Consider the following 18,408-nt stretch of genomic DNA (forward strand, 5'->3'; position numbering starts at 1 on the left):
TAGTTTTTTAAAAAAAAAAATATTTTTTAACTTTGTTACTTTTTTTAATTTGAACCTGTATCTGGAAGTCCAAGCCTTCATTTCCAGTGTGCATGTGCGAACTGGCATGCTGGCTCACTCACGCTCAGAGAGACCCTGCCCTGGCCTAGCGAATGGTAAGACTCCTCTAACCGCTGTCGGTCAGTGTGGCTGGAGAGCTGGACATCGCTCAGCTGCCCTGGTTACATTCTAATGATAATTTATCACTGCAATAGACATCAATAGAAAATCAGCAATTTAGCAGGGTCTTGATAAATAGACTACTAATAATAAAAGCTGTAAAATACGGGCTTACGGTGCAAAATGATGCTTTGCGATGTCATGAGCCTTTTTTGTGCGATTGCTCCTGTTTATAGGAAAGCAAGTTTAAAAGCTTAAAAGCTTGCTCCTTCTAATGAGAGGAGCTGAGTGGACTGGGCATCCCTAACTTAATGCAGGCTAGGTGCAAAGATGTGTCTGATATAGTGCTCATGTGCAAATGCTAGATTTCATGTTGTAAGACACGATATTTGAATTAAACTCAGGGACTGGATTTTGAAGGGTGTTCCTATTTGAGCAGGATGTAAGGTCACAGAGCCTCTTTCATCTTACAAAACAATCATCTTTTTTATGCGTTCTATGGGGGGAATTCAATTGACCACATTACTATGAAAAGTAACGAGGCTGCACACTTTTACCGATATTACGGTAATAGTGTGCATTGTTACTGTTAATATGATAATTTCAACGCTGTTTTTTTGCTTGCGGCTCCCTGAGCAGAAATCTCAGCTAAAATGACTGTATTAACAGTAAAAGATTTAACGCAGCAGTATTCTCGGGGGAATTGAATTCCCCCCTATGTGGTGCTAGTAATCAGACATCAGCCTTCTGCACTAACCAGGTACAGGTTATGTAGGAGAGCAAATTATGACACAGTAAAGGTAGATGTTGTAAAACCGTATGAGTTCAAATCAAGAAGAAGAGGCTGGAGAATTGTGAGAACTTGTCTTTACTGTGTGGTATATACTGAGAACTGAAGATGGCTGTCGGATATTTCCTGTCAGCCAGCACTTCCTGAATAGCAAGTGAATGGCAGTGATGTAAATTCCACCAACCACACATAGCATACATCTAAAGACGTGTCACTGATGTTCTTACTTACATGACCTAAGGCATGAATTAGTGCAGCCAGCTGCAATTTGCTTCATTATCCAGTGTTTCTTTGTACAACTAATGTCTGAATTTATTTTGTCTACATTCTATATCATTGTTTTATGTATGTCCTATTTTACCCACTGTCCAGAGCTGCTGAGCACTGTGTTGCCTTACAGATCAATGACAATAATAATAATAATATAGTGCCATAGTGTATCTATATATATATTATATGGTTCAATAATTGACCAACCTATGAGGAAAGTCTAAATCATTTGTAGAAAACAGACCCCTCCTGAGTTTGAAATGCCCCCCCTTCCCCCCCAATACCAGAAATGATTTCTCCCTCACACTGCCAAAGCACCGTAGTGTTAGAGTCACAAAGTCTGTACTCTGGTGCAATCCGTGACTGGTTGGTGATAGGTGTGATATATATCTGACATCCACTGCTAGTCTAAATTATATTGTATTTTGTTATTGTTCAGAATAAGAATTGCTAAATAAATATTATTGTATTACTATTTTTCTAATACTAAAAGCATTGCATTTGGGAACTTACATTTGTAAATGGGCAGCTAGAACTATACAGAAAGTAACCTGCATGGACTACCATCTGGCCATCAGCTTATTTAAGCAGACAGTGTTTTTAATAAATATATTGCATTGTGTAAAACCACTTTGTCCTGTATTTCAGTCATGTGCAAATAACATTATTAGGCAACAGTGAATCCGCACTTTTATACGTTCCTCTTAACTTATTTATTTTCTTTGTAGTATTTACTGTTTACAATAGTTCTTTTTGTATTCCTATTTGAACCTTAGGCTTTGTGTTGAATTCTTTAGTAGTTTATTTATAAGGGTCAACTATGGTCAAACATGTAAGTACAGACTGAAAATGTATATTGTATGCCGTGTATAGACGTTTATTTTTTTATTCCCTTAAATTACAAGTTTAAGTACACAATTACGTGAGGAAACCTGTTTTGCCCACCCTCCTATTGGAAGTGTCTTAATTTCTTATCACAGAATTGCATCCACACAGGAGTCAATAAATAATTCATGTTAGGCTCTTTGTTGTGTGTCCCTGAACTGCACACAGAGCTGGGAGGCTGACAGCTGTGTCAGGACAAGCACCAAAGATCTGACATGACAAGTGACTAACAAGTTTCTTTCACTCTATAGTGAATGAAGACAAAGACACAAAGTACGAAAACCAAAATCCAGCCCAAAAAAATGATACAGTTTCTTTATCACTCCCTAAACGTGTGTGTGTCTGCTATGAGCTTATTTCCACCCATAACCTCTGGTCATTTTCTGTACTGCCCACCTCTTTTATTCTCCTCACTAGCCTGGCCATTTACGCCTGTCCATGGATCAATATGAACAATTCTTGGAGAAATACGATGTCTCTATGGCAACCAAGCCACAAATTCTTCGTGGAAGGCACTGAGACCAGTTCTCAATTCTCCAGAGGTTTTTAGACTTATACGGAACAGTGTTTTAAAATTCAGGGATGGACACACAGGGAAGACTGAGCAATTCATTGTTTACTGCCAATATAATGATACCATATTTGAAGAGTCCTATTTTCAACCTGGATCCAGGTCATCAATTTTATTGAAAGCAGAATATCTCCGCTAATTGAGAGTGTGATGCATGTTCTATTCCTCTTTAAAAATAAGTATTCATAAAAATTAAGTTATGCAATAACTCTAAATGTGATAATTAGTTAAATAATATATTATACTATTGGCAATTCTGTTGTATAACTGCTAGTCAAAGGAAATTACTGCCTGTAAGGATTACATTTTTCCCATTTAAGTTTAAGGCATTTATAAGTTAAGTAAGGATTTAACCTTCTGTATGTACCGTTCTAGTTTACCTGCTTCCAGGGTCGAACTAAACAAAACCTTCAATGCATAAAGGACTTTTAGAAATTAAAAAAATAATATTACAGTTTGGAAAGTGATGCATTTGGCATTCATAATCTTCCACGCACATTCTTAAAATGGGTGACGGGCCATTTAGCATAAATATCAATGATCCTCATCAGCACACTATTTACTGTGGGTTAAATGGATTACTTTAAATTACTGGTTTGTCTGAGCGCTAAGCTTCATGCTCACAGGCAATTAATGGCACTTTGCATATGACAATTGTCAGTACAAACTTTAGAGATTTCAGATGCAGTTTCCATATAAAGACTAACCACACTGTAGTACCCAAAATTATCTATTAATCCCTTTTCTGAAATCCCATCATACTTTTTTCCCTCCCAGTGAACACAGACCACACACAGACAAGACAATATGTACAACTGCTTATTATTATTTGTATTATTATTATTATTATCATTATTATTATATTGTTATTATTATTATTATTATTATTTTATCTGATTATTTATATTCTTACGTGTGTCTGGCTAAAAACATTATCAGCCTCCAATATTAAAGCTGCTAGACTGGCATTTCTGTGCGGCTTCCAATGGTGCGATATGGTTGGAATGAGGGGAAAGAGTGAAAGGCGGAGATATGAAAGATAAAGTAGTCTTTGCATAAATTTTAAAATAGTTAGCTGCTAGCAATCATTATATTAACTGAACCAAAACCCTTGGTTTCGGAAAATGGCTTTCACTTTTGTGCTGCTTGGGCGGTCTTGTGAGTATCCACCAGCTCGGTGTAGCTGTGTGTCCAGTATATTTGTTTGACATTATGCTCATCGGTGGACACAGAGCCAGGACACTTGATCCTCATATTCATAGAAGTTGTGGCAGCAGCTGCTGCCAACAAGAAGGTCACAGAGAGAATTAAGGAGGAACAGAGATGGCGATACCAATGGCAGTGGGACTCTCTGGGTCAAACAGCTGAACTTCAAAACAACCCTGCAGTTGTATTCCTGTAATTTCCCACTGACTTCACTAATATTTAACTTTTATGTTTCATCACCATCATTTATACTCCATAGCACCTGACAAATTGTACACATAAGACCAGGGCCCGATTAAGGGTTCCTGCCGCCCTAGGCTATTTCAGCAGTAGCGCCCCCCCCCCCCTCTCCAGCCACCTCACCTGCCCCCTTCAGCCTGCTAACCTGTTTCCTTCAGCCACCTCACCTGCCCCCTTTGGCCACCTCACTTGCCCCCTTCGGCCACCTCACCTGCCCACTTTAGCCTGCTCACCTGCCCCCTCTAGCCATTTCACCTGTCCCCTTTAGTCACCTCAACTGCCTATCTGCCTCCCCTTCCCCCAAGACACAGAACTTACCTGCTATGGAGTCCTCTCTTCAGTGCTGTGTATGACAGGCAGTCTGGCAGCAATCGCTGCTAGCTGCCTTTCAGTGTGTCCGCGGGCACTTCTTACTCTGGTCACGTGAGATGTGGAAGTCCTGATCTCACGTGACCAGAGTAAGAAGAGCCCACGGCCACACTGAAGGGCAGCTAGCAGCGATTACATGGGAGGTAGTGAAAACAGCTGAATAAAAGTGCAGCCAACTCCAAATTCCATCCACATATTAAGTAAGTACACTAATATCATGTGATAAATTACATATTAAATAAATATGAAGGCATTGTGTTGGTAGAACAGATTTTTAATGACTGCACAGTTGTTGCAACGTCTCACTGTAAATAATAACGTGATTCCACCTCTGTTAGTTCATACAATTTTGGAAAGTGGTGCAAAAATCATTTTATATAATTGTATGGATGCCCTGTAATATGAACAGCCATCAGACCATCATCACAATTTGAAACAATCTAGGGTACATACCAGGCTGCTCTCTTTAACTGAAAATGAAATTTAAACCATATCTTGGGGTCAGCAGACTGCTGACAACTGCTTCTGTCAATACAGCTACAAAACTATGACATTTCTTAATTAAGAGACAGATTAGAGTAGTATGAACTACGGATTTGAGATTACCCAGATGCAAGATATTAAGTGAAATTAAACTAACCAACACATTTAAAAATAAACTGCTGTCACATTGTCTCATTCAGTAAATAATTATTAAGCTATAATCTACAATGGAAAAATATAGACACACAGCCATCTGCAAATTACTCTGTATTTAGCATCCATAGTAAAAAAAAAAGGTACCTACTTGTTAAAATAATAAAAGCAAAATCATAAAATATGACCAGCAATCTGTATTGGGCTTGCTTCAAATTAATTAAGGTTATTATGTAAGAATCAGTTTGCCTGTGTCAGCCTCTCTAAAATCAGCTCTTATTCAGCCATTCTAATACTGACACCAAGTTTATGTTCAGAGGTTGGATCTTGCACATATCTTTAAAAATTGCTTTAGTCTCAAACTAATTATAATGAAGTGATAGTGTCAGCTCTCTTTGGTCATAAAGCCTTTGGCCAATCTTAGACTTGAATTCTTGATGAAAGAGCAAAATTAAACATCTTTGCACTACTTGACTCTTGGAGGTGATAATTAATTTGCTGCAGCAGCTGCTAAAAAGGTATTAGTCTGTTGCATTTTATGAGCTTTGATAACTGATGGTGTATTTAGTCCACTTGTTATTTCTTACCCGGACTATCAGCGTCCTCCAATACACTCTTCTCCTGAATGGATTCGGGCTCTTGGAAGTTTACTGTCTTTTCACTTTTCGATACATTCTCAGGTGCTACAAATATGTGAGAGACAATGTTATGTTTGACAACAAATCTGAAAACAATAAAACTGTTATACAATCAAGTATTTATCTCTGTATTAATAAGTATTAATTCTTGCTACTTTCAAATAATGATTATATTTTGCATGAAATAATGTGATACTTGCAATGATAAAACATCACTGCTTGTGCTTACAGCACCTAGGTATTCTTTTGTCCCATGAAACATTGTCATGTCCCCATATATACCTAAATTGCATAGGGGCATACAATAAAGATATGATAAAGTGATTGTTATATTATGAAGCATGGTGATTTACATAGAAACATAGACAGAGGTTCATGTACGAGTTTAATATAATTTACCCTACAATGCATACAAATCAAAATAATGTGTAAATGCAGCCGCATGAATATACATTTAAAGCACATCAAGGTACACTGTAAGAGCATTATGATGATGATCATCATCATCTATTTATATAGCGCAACTAATTCTGCAGCGCTGTACAGAGAACTTACTCACATCAGTCCCTGCCCCATTGGAGCTTACAGTCTAAATTCCCTAAGACAGACTAGTGTCAATTTGATAGCAGCTAATTAACCTACTAGTATGTTATTTGGATTGTAAGAGGAAACCGGAGAACAAAGAGGAAATCCACGCAAATATGGAGAGAACATGCAAACTCGACACAGATAAGGCCATGGTCAGGAATTAAACTTGTGACCTTGGTGCTGTAAGGCAGAAGCATGATGCAGTGTCATACTCAAGCCAACATTCATCATCATCAACTTGAACTATAAAGTATTGTTTCATTGTGCATGCTTTTTTATTTTACAGTATTTTTATGTGGAACTACAAGGTGTCCCACTCTGCTTTCCCTGCTAAAGAGTGTCCAGCTCAACTCTATTTGCAAATGGTGTAACCAGACCAGGCTATAAGCATTGGTGATTGTGTGAAATTTTGGGGAGGGGGGGCATGCCCTTTATTTATTTTTTTATACGACTCAGAGAACCTCTGACTATGGAGCACACCTTTACTGAACTTAGCCTCTCCAGACACAGAGAGGCGTGAGTCAGGGATACACAAAAAACCTTAACAAGGACGCAGTGATACTCATTTTTAGTGCGCATGCACAGTGCGAAATGCATATTTTACAGTTTTTCTAAGGAAAACTGGGCTTGCATTCAACTATAAATGAGGCCCAGAATGTCCAATTTGTAATGCTGTTTGTCAAAGAGATCTATATTTTATAATAAGTTATTCAATAATGACCATATATGGAAATTTTGTAAACTATATGATAACTTTCTTCAGACCTATTAACATATTAACATTTTCAAATTCAATCTAGTTTGAGTGATTGGGGATAAAAGGGATCAAAGAATCTACCTTATGGTAGGGCCAAGTGTGACAGTGCATCCTATGTATACCTACAACTGGCGGAGTGACAGAAGAACAAGAGCGAGATCTGACCTTGCCTCTTTGGGAACTGTGCTTGATTTTTTTTATATTTCTACAAGACTTAACTGACTTGATCTTCAAGAGGCACCCATGGCAGCCCAGGGGCCATACTCATTTGTATACAAATTTTTTTCATTTTAATTATTATTATTAATTTTACCAACAAAGGTAAGAGCCCCAGACATCTGCAGCAAGAAAGTTAGAGCTTGTGGTGAGGGTTGCACTAAAACAAACTACTACTACTTGCCAATTTTAAACAGGCAGTGTTGTTCCTTATGACTCTCCCTTGTGAATTTGCAATTCATGCAAATGGGAACATTATGGCAGAAGGAATCAACATCTTACTAACAGAGAGAAAAGCAGCATCAGGTCCATTGAATTAAGGAACACTGCCCCTCAGGTAAATTGAAGTCTTTATATTATCATAATTTAGTGAATTCCAATTGAGTTTTACATTTTGGGTGGATTCCTTTAAAGCTGCATGAATGGCTACTAAAGTGTACTAACCTTCTATTTTCTCTACCGAAAGCCCAGGAGACTGCTCCATGTAGCTATTTGTCTACAATACAGAACCAGCAAATCGATTCTATCCCCTCTTTCTTTAAAGTGGCATGGAGAAATTTGAGGGGGAGGACCAATCATCAGCCACTATCTCTTGATTGCAGATTGTGATTGGTCCTTCCGTTTTCCCCATCCACCTCTGCTTTCACCCTGGGCTGTTAGAAGACCTATAAGGGCCCTTGGAAATGTGGTTGTATGGAGCAGCCCCTGGCCTCTGGCTATGGTGAAAAAGACACTAGTAAAATTTGGCTAGAAGATGGTTCTGTAGTTTGCAATACACTCATATATTACTGTGCCCTAAAAAAGTATGTCAATTTGCAGGAATAAACAATAAGTGATTTTAATACACTTACAATGTTATCATGTTTATATACACCGAAACCATCTTGGAACATGGCACATGAAAACACAGAGCATTAATAATTTAGAAGCTATTCAAACAATCATTGCCAAAAGAGTTTATGAGGAATCTCCATGTAACATGTAATAACAAAACAAAAGACTTATAGAAACAAAAAAATGGCTATAGTTTTCATAGTATTAATTCAGTATATTGTACGGACAGGGGTGGAACACTGCATAGCTGTACCCCATATCAAAATGTGTGTTTGGGCCCACCATTTCCACTCTTGGATTGAGGAGCCTCTTCTGAGCACATGCAGTCGGGAGCGTGCACTCTCTTCTCACGCTATGCTCAGAAGAGGCCTCAAAAGACCATATTGGGAAACCCCGGTGACTGTGGGGTGCAGGGGCCAAGGGCCGCACCCCAGGCACCCCTTGTAGTTCCGCCGACGTGTATGGATATGTAATTCTCAAACTGGTAAAAATATATAGGAATATTACAATTTTAACAAGCAAACTCCTTTGAGAATATCAGAACAAAATGACACAGGATGGAAGATCTGCTCTCAGACAATAACATTCTGTTCTACTTGTTCCATCAAATTCAACATTCATTGCCCAGAGGAGGCAAAACATTCATGTTATTTCCAACCTGAATTGACATTTAAATTTATAGTTGAATAATTAAGTTGAAGTTGCATTTAAATCTGAAACCTTAAAACAGTATTCTGCCTGAAACTATGTATCTTAAAGTGTCTGCATTTCAGTGACACAGCTACAACCTGCGATACACAAGGGAATTTTTTCAGGCAAGTAAAACGTGCAGTATTCTGTTACACCACAGAAAATCATAGCTTAAAGAATAATATGATAAAAGCCTGTCCCAAAAACACTGGGACATCAGAAACTAGTAAAGTGCTGTAGACATTATAGGACTATCTGCACTCCTGTAAATCCAGTCTTTTTTCAGAGAGATGGCCTCTTGTCCACTGACAACACTCTGGTAGTGGATGTGTGGTGGAGTGATTGGGGCCCAGGAAAGTAAACCTTTGGACAGACTTGGGTAGAATTATCATTTAAGCAAATCTAGGGCCCCTATTTCGACCCGAGTTGCTCTCAAATTAACAACGTTCATGTGGGATGCATAGCAAACAGTGTTTTTTTTAAAAAAAATGCACGTACATCAGGAGCAGATGTGAAGATACATGTGGTGATCAAAACAGGTCTAGGTTTGCTCTGCTCTTCTAGACAACACACTTCAGGGTGCATCCAATACACATGTGAAATATAAACTCACAAAAGAACGCACAGAAAAAAAAAACTATTCAATTCATTTCACCTGCTAATAATATAGTAATCAATGATAAAACATTAAAAAGAAATGTTAGGATGTTATTAGGATGTTATGAATGTCTACAGTACATAAAATACATTTTTACAGTTGCTCCTGACTGCAAACACATGTCCTAGCATGCTTACTCAGGTGTCATCACCATTAATCAGCACTAGACCTGTAGCACAAGGAAACCTTTTCATGTTACATGGATTATTATCCTGATGTCGTATGCAATTTAACACAATGCCAGTGTCACGACTTGCACTCTGCAGCGACTTTATTGGACTCATTATGTATTCTACTTGTAGTACCACTGCCCACCAAAGGGGCCACTGTGCTACTTGGATCATTTTCCTTGATTACTGAGAGTTGTGTCACCTGCATGAGGCCTATATACACCTGCCTGCTTCATACGGTCTGGGCCAGATCATCAGGTCACTCCTGTGAGCATTTCCATGTGCTCAGCTCCAGTCTGCATTTCCATGTGCTCAGCTCCAGTCTGCATTACCAAGTTGTCAGCTCCAGTCTGCATTACCAAGTTGTCAGCTCCAGTCTGCATTACCAAGTTGTCAGCTCCAGTCTGCATTACCAAGTTGTCATCTACTGTCTGCATTACCAAGTTGTCATCTACTGTCTGCATTACCAAGTTGTCAGCTACTGTCTGCATTACCAAGTTGTCAGCTACTGTCTGCATTACCAAGTTGTCAGCTACTGTCTGCATTACCAAGTTGTCAGCTGTTATCTGCTATCTGGATTCCTGCATGTTTCTCCATTGAATTCACTACTGCTGTTGTCTGCTATCTGGACTCCTGCAAATTACTTCATTGTATTCGCTACTGCTGTTACCTGCTACTGGACTCCTGCATCTTCAACCATTATACCTGGTACTTATAGTTCCACGCTGCCTGTTGAAATCTACTATTGCAGTTACCTGTTTCTCATCTGCACATTGAACTGTCTCGTGAGTTACCTTGTCATCTGTGTTTGTTAATAAACTCATTATAACCACTTATCCCCTCTCCGTGGTCATACCTGGGAAATCCTGACAGCCAGGACTAGCAACAATGATACAGCTAAGCAATGAAGGGATGCAACTGTGCATGCTGGGGACATGGGTAAGATAATACACATAGTGTTACTACCTCTAGTTAACCTCTAGATGACTTGGTAGAATTTTTGCAATGAAAAGCTTTTATCAACCTGGGAGCATGAAGACAGCACCAACCAAAGACTTGTCTTCTGGGCTGCAGCCTTACCATCAACATCATCATTTATTTATATGATTCCTCAGCACCCGTCGGCATACATGGAGACAACATAACAAATACATGAAAACACAGAAGAATATCAACAAATACAATTGACAATCACAGCAGACATGTAGAACAAAGCCCAAATATGAGTAATGTTCGTGCAATTACAGGTAGCACAAAACAAGTATCTATGTGTGAGCCCACCATTACTCATTGTAGCATTGTGAGGCCATTGCAGCAATGTGAAAGGAATCTCTGGTGGAATAGAATTTTCACTTCAGCAGGTGGAGCTTCAGAAATTTGAGTCTATATGCATGGATGAATACAAACCACAAAATAGATTGTGGGTCTAATGGGTCCTTTGATCATGGAAGAGGAGGATTGCAATGGAGAGAAATGTCTTGAGAGCGTATCTATTTTAATATATTTTTACACTGGACAGAAGGAGATAATTAGAGTGATTGAAAAAGAAGGCTCAGTGGGGCTTTTTTTTTGGTAAGTGTTTTGGCCTTATCGATATATTCTAAATGTTTCTGGGTTTGAACGGATTTTGGGATAGAAGTGGCCGCCATTAAATTCCTTCACTGCTCCAGAGTCTTCTTAATAGCCAGGACTTCATAATTATATGGATAAATTGTCCTGGATAAGAAAGCACAAAGTTGCAGATTAGCTTTAAAATCCAATTCAGCACAGTGTGTCTCCAGAGCATCCATGGACACATTGCGCCGATGTTCTGGCTGGAATCTCTGCTCATATTCCTCTCACCCCATAGAGGTGCAAGGAAGAAGTAGCGGAGGTTCTCTACCATAGGCAATGTGTGCAGATAGACATCGTGGTGATGTCTGATGGCACATCGCCGACAATTTAGTTCCTCATTTTGACTTCGAGAGGACCACCCCAGACCGTCTCAGAAGCATGAACCTACAGGAAAAAGACAGATTGAGGAAAAACGTTTGGACATCTACAGTCCAGACTGGAGGCTTAGTTACAGACTATGTGAAGGAAGTGGTTGGAGATGCAACTTTAAAGAAATTTAGGATGAACCTTCTATAGTAATTGGCAAAATCAACTTGTGCAACCAATCAGGACTGGTCTCTTATTTCTGCTAGGCTGCTTGGCTATTAAGTAGACGGGCTGACCGGAAGTTAACTCATTTTGTGTCAGGGTACTGCTTGGAAGTGGTCTATCTTTCTTCACTTTCATTCCATTGATAGAAGAAACGAAGATTTTAGGCAAGTAGTTAGGAGAAATGAAGCACTTAATAGTTGTACTTAATAATTGTAATAGTTTCCTAAGGAAGATGGCAATACAGAATCATTTTTATATAAAAAGGGGCACTACCATGTATCCTGGGGCTATATTATTTGTTTAAATACAATGGACCATTATTATAAACTACTGTTTTGTTATGCAACAATGCGGGGCAACTACCACTACATGCACTACTACTTGTAGTGCATGTAGTGCAAGTATGAATCAGTAACTATGTGCATGCTGGCATTTGTATTGTGCAATATATTTTAAATCCATTAGACTGATACACTCCAGCCAGGGACCAGGAGGGGCCCAATGCTAGTCTGCATTGCCTGGGAATCCCAAGGTGTGCAGGACCAATCATTTGTTCAGGCCCCCCATAGAGTTCTGGGTCCGATGCTGAGTTCCTTTTTTAAAAATGGAAAAATGGAAAACAGAATTATTATTTTTTTTAACTTTATTGATTTATTGATATTTTCCCTGTTCTGATAACTCAAACAGCAGGTGGTTTGAGCTACCTTGCCTGTGTGAACCATGCCGTTTTTCTATACTAATAAGCGGTGTTTTGCGATGCAGCTTGGTAAACGACGCTTAGTAAATCAGGATTGTGGATTTAGACCTGGCAGGTTTAATTGGGGTGCTTTTAAGTGTGGTTTGGCCAATAAAACACATTAAAGTGCCAAAATGTGTCCGGATTGTTAAAAAACACTGCTTAGTAAATCTACTCCCTAGGCTTATTCAGTTTTCTGTGGAGTTTCAGGAGAATGAATTCAATTATGTCTTCAGAGAGATAGCTCTTATTATTTCCTCTCTGTAGGATGGTCTCTTGGGTCCCCAATGGGAGGACTTCCTGGTAAGTGGGTTTGTTTAGTAGTGCTTTTTTAAAGAGTTGCAAATTAAATTGACAGAAATTTCAAGAATCAGGGTCACTTCCAAGCAACTCCCCTACACACAAAGCTAAGGACTTCAGTGTCTGCAAGCTAGTTACCCACCATTTAGGGCTGACACACAGATTGACTAGTTCACTCTAATTTACTTCACACTGATTCCATTTATCTCCTGGAAGATCCCCTGGCAGCAGCTTATAATGGCATATCTCAGGATGCTTGCCTGCATGAGATTCTAAAGCCCTAGAGCTTGAAAAATCTACTGTCCAGAAAAGAGTTCACAGATTGAGCACTGGGTGCAATCAAAGACATCAAGCAGAACAGCTGGGACTTGCATCTTGCTGACTCCATACAGCAGCTGAGCATTACATGCACTTGATGTGCTGCTAGCATCCTTGTATCACTAGAGCAAATAAAAGCAACAACCTAGTGTCACCTAGGAATGTGCAACACCAAATAGCAGCGTCGATGTAAACACTAGTAAAGATCTGGAAAAACAGCTCAGCCAGCATCACAAGCTCTTTGGGTTTACACTCACTTGTTAGGGTTTCATTATGCTAGCTTAATGTATTCACATAAATAAAAAAAACTATAGAGCAAAGATATGTGGCTTATATGTGAAAATATAAGTGATAAAGCAAGAATTGAACTTTTATTATTTTAGGAGTTTCAGGCTTCAGAAGTGCAACTAGAAAATAATAAAAATGCAATTTTCTATGAATATACACAATGGTTTTGGTTAAAAATGGTTTGAAAAAGACCACAGAACTTGAGCGTACTTCCGACTGCATGTCCGTTGCGTGCTACTTACTTGGTTTTGTTTTGCATGATTGAATTGTTATAGTGCGAGCACCCTGTTGGAAAGAGACCTGCTTTATATTGGTTATTGATTATAGGAATGTTTTATATAGGTTTTTTATTACTGCGGGAGTCAAGGTTGACAGCAGCCGTCTTAGGATTTTGTACAAAGACTATTTTCACTGTCACTCCTCATTCCAACCCCATCACAACACTGATAGCTGCACAGAAATGCCAGGCACCAATGCTTGTGGTTTTACTGGCTGCTAGTAATGCTGCTGTCTTACAGTAGCATCAAACACTTTCACCACCCGGAGCTGCACTTGTTATTCCTCTACCTTATATATCACAACTCTTGGATTCTAAGCTCATTTGGGCAGGGTCATCTTTATCTTCTGATTCATGTCATTGTGTGCGTTTTAGATGCATGAAAACAGTAGAACTATTTTCTTGATCTGATGATTTGGATAATGTAAACATCTGCATTGAAGAAATCACACATGTAGCTGAGGGAAATCTAGGACACATATAGTACTTATGAGGCTTTAGACACTTCTGTGGTGTTATTTGATGGAAAAAAAAAAAGATTAAAGTCCTTTGTATGAGTCTTGACATGATCATATTGTCTGCTTTCATTAAGCCTCAAAAACAGCTGGGATCAATTGACTTGTAAGATCTAAATGCTTAAGCTGTTTCCAATCCAATTAAATAGCTGTAAACATAAGGGAAAATACAAACGTTCATTTTAATGATGTAAATGTAAATCAAATTAATTGATTGCTACACTTTTATATAATATTCCAGACTGCAGTATAGTGTTGCCATTGTAACATAAGAATAAGCCATAGTACTCCCAGTTGCCTATTTTTGTGCAAATATTCTAATTTCTACAGAAACCTCATGCTTTTCCTTTGCTTTCTCTTGTATCCTGACGTGGTCTACTCTCTCTCTCTATCTCCCCATCTGCTTTATCATTTTGCTTACCATTTTATTTCTCTACTGTCCTCTGCAGCAACTTCTCAATTTCAACAGTTTTTCATGTAATAAACCTTATGTTGCAGAAATATATTTAAAGGTAGAATACATCATTTATAATGTGGCAATATTTTTTTTACTATACTTTGGCATATCTATTGTAGGGTATATGACATATTTTTTTCTGAACATTTTTTGCCTCTTTTTGTTTATGAGTATAATACAATATAAAGTATAATTATGACTTCTATGTTGCTTACTTTGCTATAATCTTTATCCAGAAACAGTAGTTATACAGCACTACCCAGTACCCAAAGTAACATCATGAATTCCACACTCTAGAATGAATGATTGCTTCATTCCCACAAGATGTTAGGCAATGTCATGCTGACATATTTCCACCATCATCGTCGTCATCATCATCAACTTTTATTTATATAGCACCAGCAATTAACATGTCTAGATTATCTTTTTTATGAAGTTAACATCACTCTGATTCACAAGTGTATGTGTATAGGGTTATAATAAGGTAAGCAATGGAAGAGATGATAGAGACTATCCATTCTAAACCTTACGATCACCAGGAAATAAAAAGGACCATACCAGTAATGTATTTTTTACAATACAGTTACATCACAAAATAATGCATATTTTTCAATCATCACTAGTTTGATTTATGCTGTATGTCATTTTCCTCCATGTTTAGAATATAGAGGCTAAGATCACAGTTAATTTACTGAGCACAGATTTAAAGATTGAACAATTTGTAACTTTATGTTTTATCCTAGCAGCCTCCTCTATCCATAATTTATTACTAAGAAAAATATAGTGGCGTGGCATCATTTCCTATTGAGCCCTCGGTAAATGCCCTTTTGCCCATTTATTATATAAGCCTTGGTCCATAGGGCCAGCTTGTGTATATTATGTGTCTTCCTATCTGGCAATATGACAGTACACATTTTCTATAAGTGCATTTAGAAATGCTGAAGAATGAATCCCCTGTGGCTGAATGATTAAAAAATATATGTTATAAATAAATGTGTAACTAGTAGCAAAGTGGGAAGTGCAGCAGCTATGGGGCCCGCAGCTGAGTAAGACGAGCCTCCCCTGTCAAAGAGCCATGTGTATCTGTGTTTTGGGTGATACATGGGTACACAAATGCCTAATTACACCCCTGGTTAATAATAGATGGATATATTCAAAATATTTTTTATAGTGATAGTGATGTCATATAGTTGTATCCTGACTATTTTCTTATCTAGTCTAAAAGGCAGCAACTTGTCGTTGGCCCAGCAGTTTTTGGTGTATAATGTGCCGTTAATGTCATGTTAAGGACAATTATAATACTGAATAATATATAATACTTAACAAACAGAGTCAGCATCAAATCAGTAGTCGGTGCACAGAAGTCAGACTGACAGAGAGAGTAGGTATATTAAGGGCCTGATTTTGAATTAGGAGCAAAGCAAAGAAAAGGAGCAACTTTGCACCTGGACAAAGCATGTTACAATGCAAGGGGTACAAATGTACTTATTTTTTTGCATGCAACGAATATACAGGCTGTTTATTTTTATGTAGCACACAAATACTTGATAGCTTTATTTTTACATTGAAATTTAAGTTGATCTATGACATGCCCTATCCCTACTATAAATCTGTCCCTGCACTTTAAATTTATCTCCCCTCTCTAATGCAACATGATTTTGCCAAGGTGCAAAGTTACTTCTTTTCATTGATTTGCTCCTAACTCAAAATCAGGCCCTAAGTGTTCAACCATCTACATATCTTAATGGCTTAATACAAAAGGCACTGTTGAGGAGTACATGATATAATTACAGTATGCATATTGATAGGTGTTTCTGGACCTAACACTACCTACCTGAGGAGGGAATTCTTTTTTAAAACATATGTACTTTATAAATACTTACCTTATGCCACAGCATTTGACAGCACTTCTTTCTCCCTTATCTAGTCCGTGCCCAGAGACAGAGGGAGGGACAAGACATAGAGGAAAGGAGCCTGAACCCCTGTACCTCCTGTAGTCACTGCTCAACCCTTCTGATTTCATTCAACAGAGGAGGAGCAGCTGCAGTAGTGATGGGAGAGAGTGGGAGACTACTATCAAGCTCACCTTTTCCCTACTGCCACCCCACCCCATTATTATGCCTATAACAAGGTACTCGCCCCATGGTAGGTACAATTCTAAATTGCAGAAGAGTAGTATGAAATAACAATGTACAATGTTATGTATATGTTCAGTGCAATTTTGTTATTTGGATGTTATTTTCACTTGGTATTTTTTGTTGATATTTATGCAGTTATCGCTGTATCTTTAGTGTTATTTAATATGTGAGTGTTCCAATACTGTCATTCCCTTTAGTATTTTTTTTATTTTTCCTGTGTTAGCATATTTCATATAACTAGCAATTACCACAAAACACAATATTATATCAAAATGTACTGTGCCAGCTGTCAACATTTGTGAACGCTATTAGTAAAATGGTTATTTGGTGATGCAAACACCATAAATAGCTGCTTTGTGTATAAGTACCAAAGATAATACCATCATATTTGCAGGCCAAATAATGATAATAGATTCAATATCAGATTTAAAAGAAAGAAAAGCAAGCATATGAAAAATTATTAGTTGTGTCATCTGCAAATAACACCTGGTCATTTGAAGGGAATATCTATTGACCATTGGCATAAAAGGTCACAGTAAAATTCTGAATAGTAAATTAGAATTAGTAACCTTGTGACCCCAAGACTGGGAGGCCAGTGATAGCAGATTCACGGTATGTTGGTGAAAATGACATGCATTACATTATCTGTGAAAGAAAAGAAACTGTTCATACATACAGTCATTAATTGAGATTTCAAATTGTGGATTACTTTAGTATGGCTTCCAATTGATTATAAAAAAAAGTACCGGAGTACTGTACTTTAAAAGATAAATTAGTCATTTCCATGCAGTAAAATTAAAAGGAATGTACTCCCCAGTGCCTGGACAGAGAGCACATGCAGGGCCGGATTAAGGGAATGGAGGCCCCTGGGCTAAGGGGGCCTCCATTCCCCTGTGAGGCCCCTCCTGTGAGCCGCCTGCGCCCCCCCCCCCCAAGCGCTTACCTCTCTGTTCTCCTGTCACTGTAGTCCTTCCGCGGTGCACTGTAAGCTCCTTACTGAGGACATCTTGTGAGACGATGAGTCTCACTCTAGTGAGATCTCTCAGTAAGGAGATTACTGAGCGCGGGGAAACACTACAGTGATCGGGTAAGAGGTGCACCCGCCCCGATCAATAATGCTGCTGAGCACCTTCAAGAGCCCCCTGGATGCCCGAGGCCCCTGGGCTGTAGCCCAGTTAGAAATGGGGTTAATCCGGCCCTGAGCACATGCCTGGACGTTAGATGATCACGCTATTGCAAAAGCATTTTAGTGCAACTATTTTCTTGTATACAAATGTATCCATAGATGTACCCACTCCAGTTATATTGGGTAGATTTTAGTTTAGTAATATACTCATTTTTCTATATGTTAAAAGTGAAATGGTAAGCATGCATGCTTTTTAGGATGTGGTGTACAAAATATCATTACACTCATTTGCTCAACACATTCACAATATCTTGAATAATCTGATCAAAATTAATAATATAATTTTCAGTCATACTTGTAAATCCAAAGAGCTGTCTTCTGCTATCTGCCAGTGTGGTCTTCTGCTGACCGGAGTAACAGGCCTACATGTT

General features: G+C 38.4%; 1 protein-coding gene across 2 annotated transcripts in view; it reads right to left on the minus strand.

The window, feature by feature from the left end:
* Positions 1 to 18,408, minus strand: part of WDR72 (WD repeat domain 72) — a 247,424-nt gene that overhangs the window by 1,517 nt on the left and 227,499 nt on the right. For both annotated transcript variants that reach the window (XM_075208023.1, XM_075208021.1), the window contains exon 19: positions 5,714 to 5,809. In XM_075208023.1, coding sequence (XP_075064124.1) covers positions 5,714 to 5,809 — 96 coding nt within the window. The remainder of the gene's footprint in view (positions 1 to 5,713; positions 5,810 to 18,408) is intronic.

The sequence above is a fragment of the Mixophyes fleayi genome, chromosome 4, assembly GCF_038048845.1.
Source record: "Mixophyes fleayi isolate aMixFle1 chromosome 4, aMixFle1.hap1, whole genome shotgun sequence".
Taxonomy (NCBI): Eukaryota; Metazoa; Chordata; class Amphibia; order Anura; family Limnodynastidae; genus Mixophyes; species Mixophyes fleayi.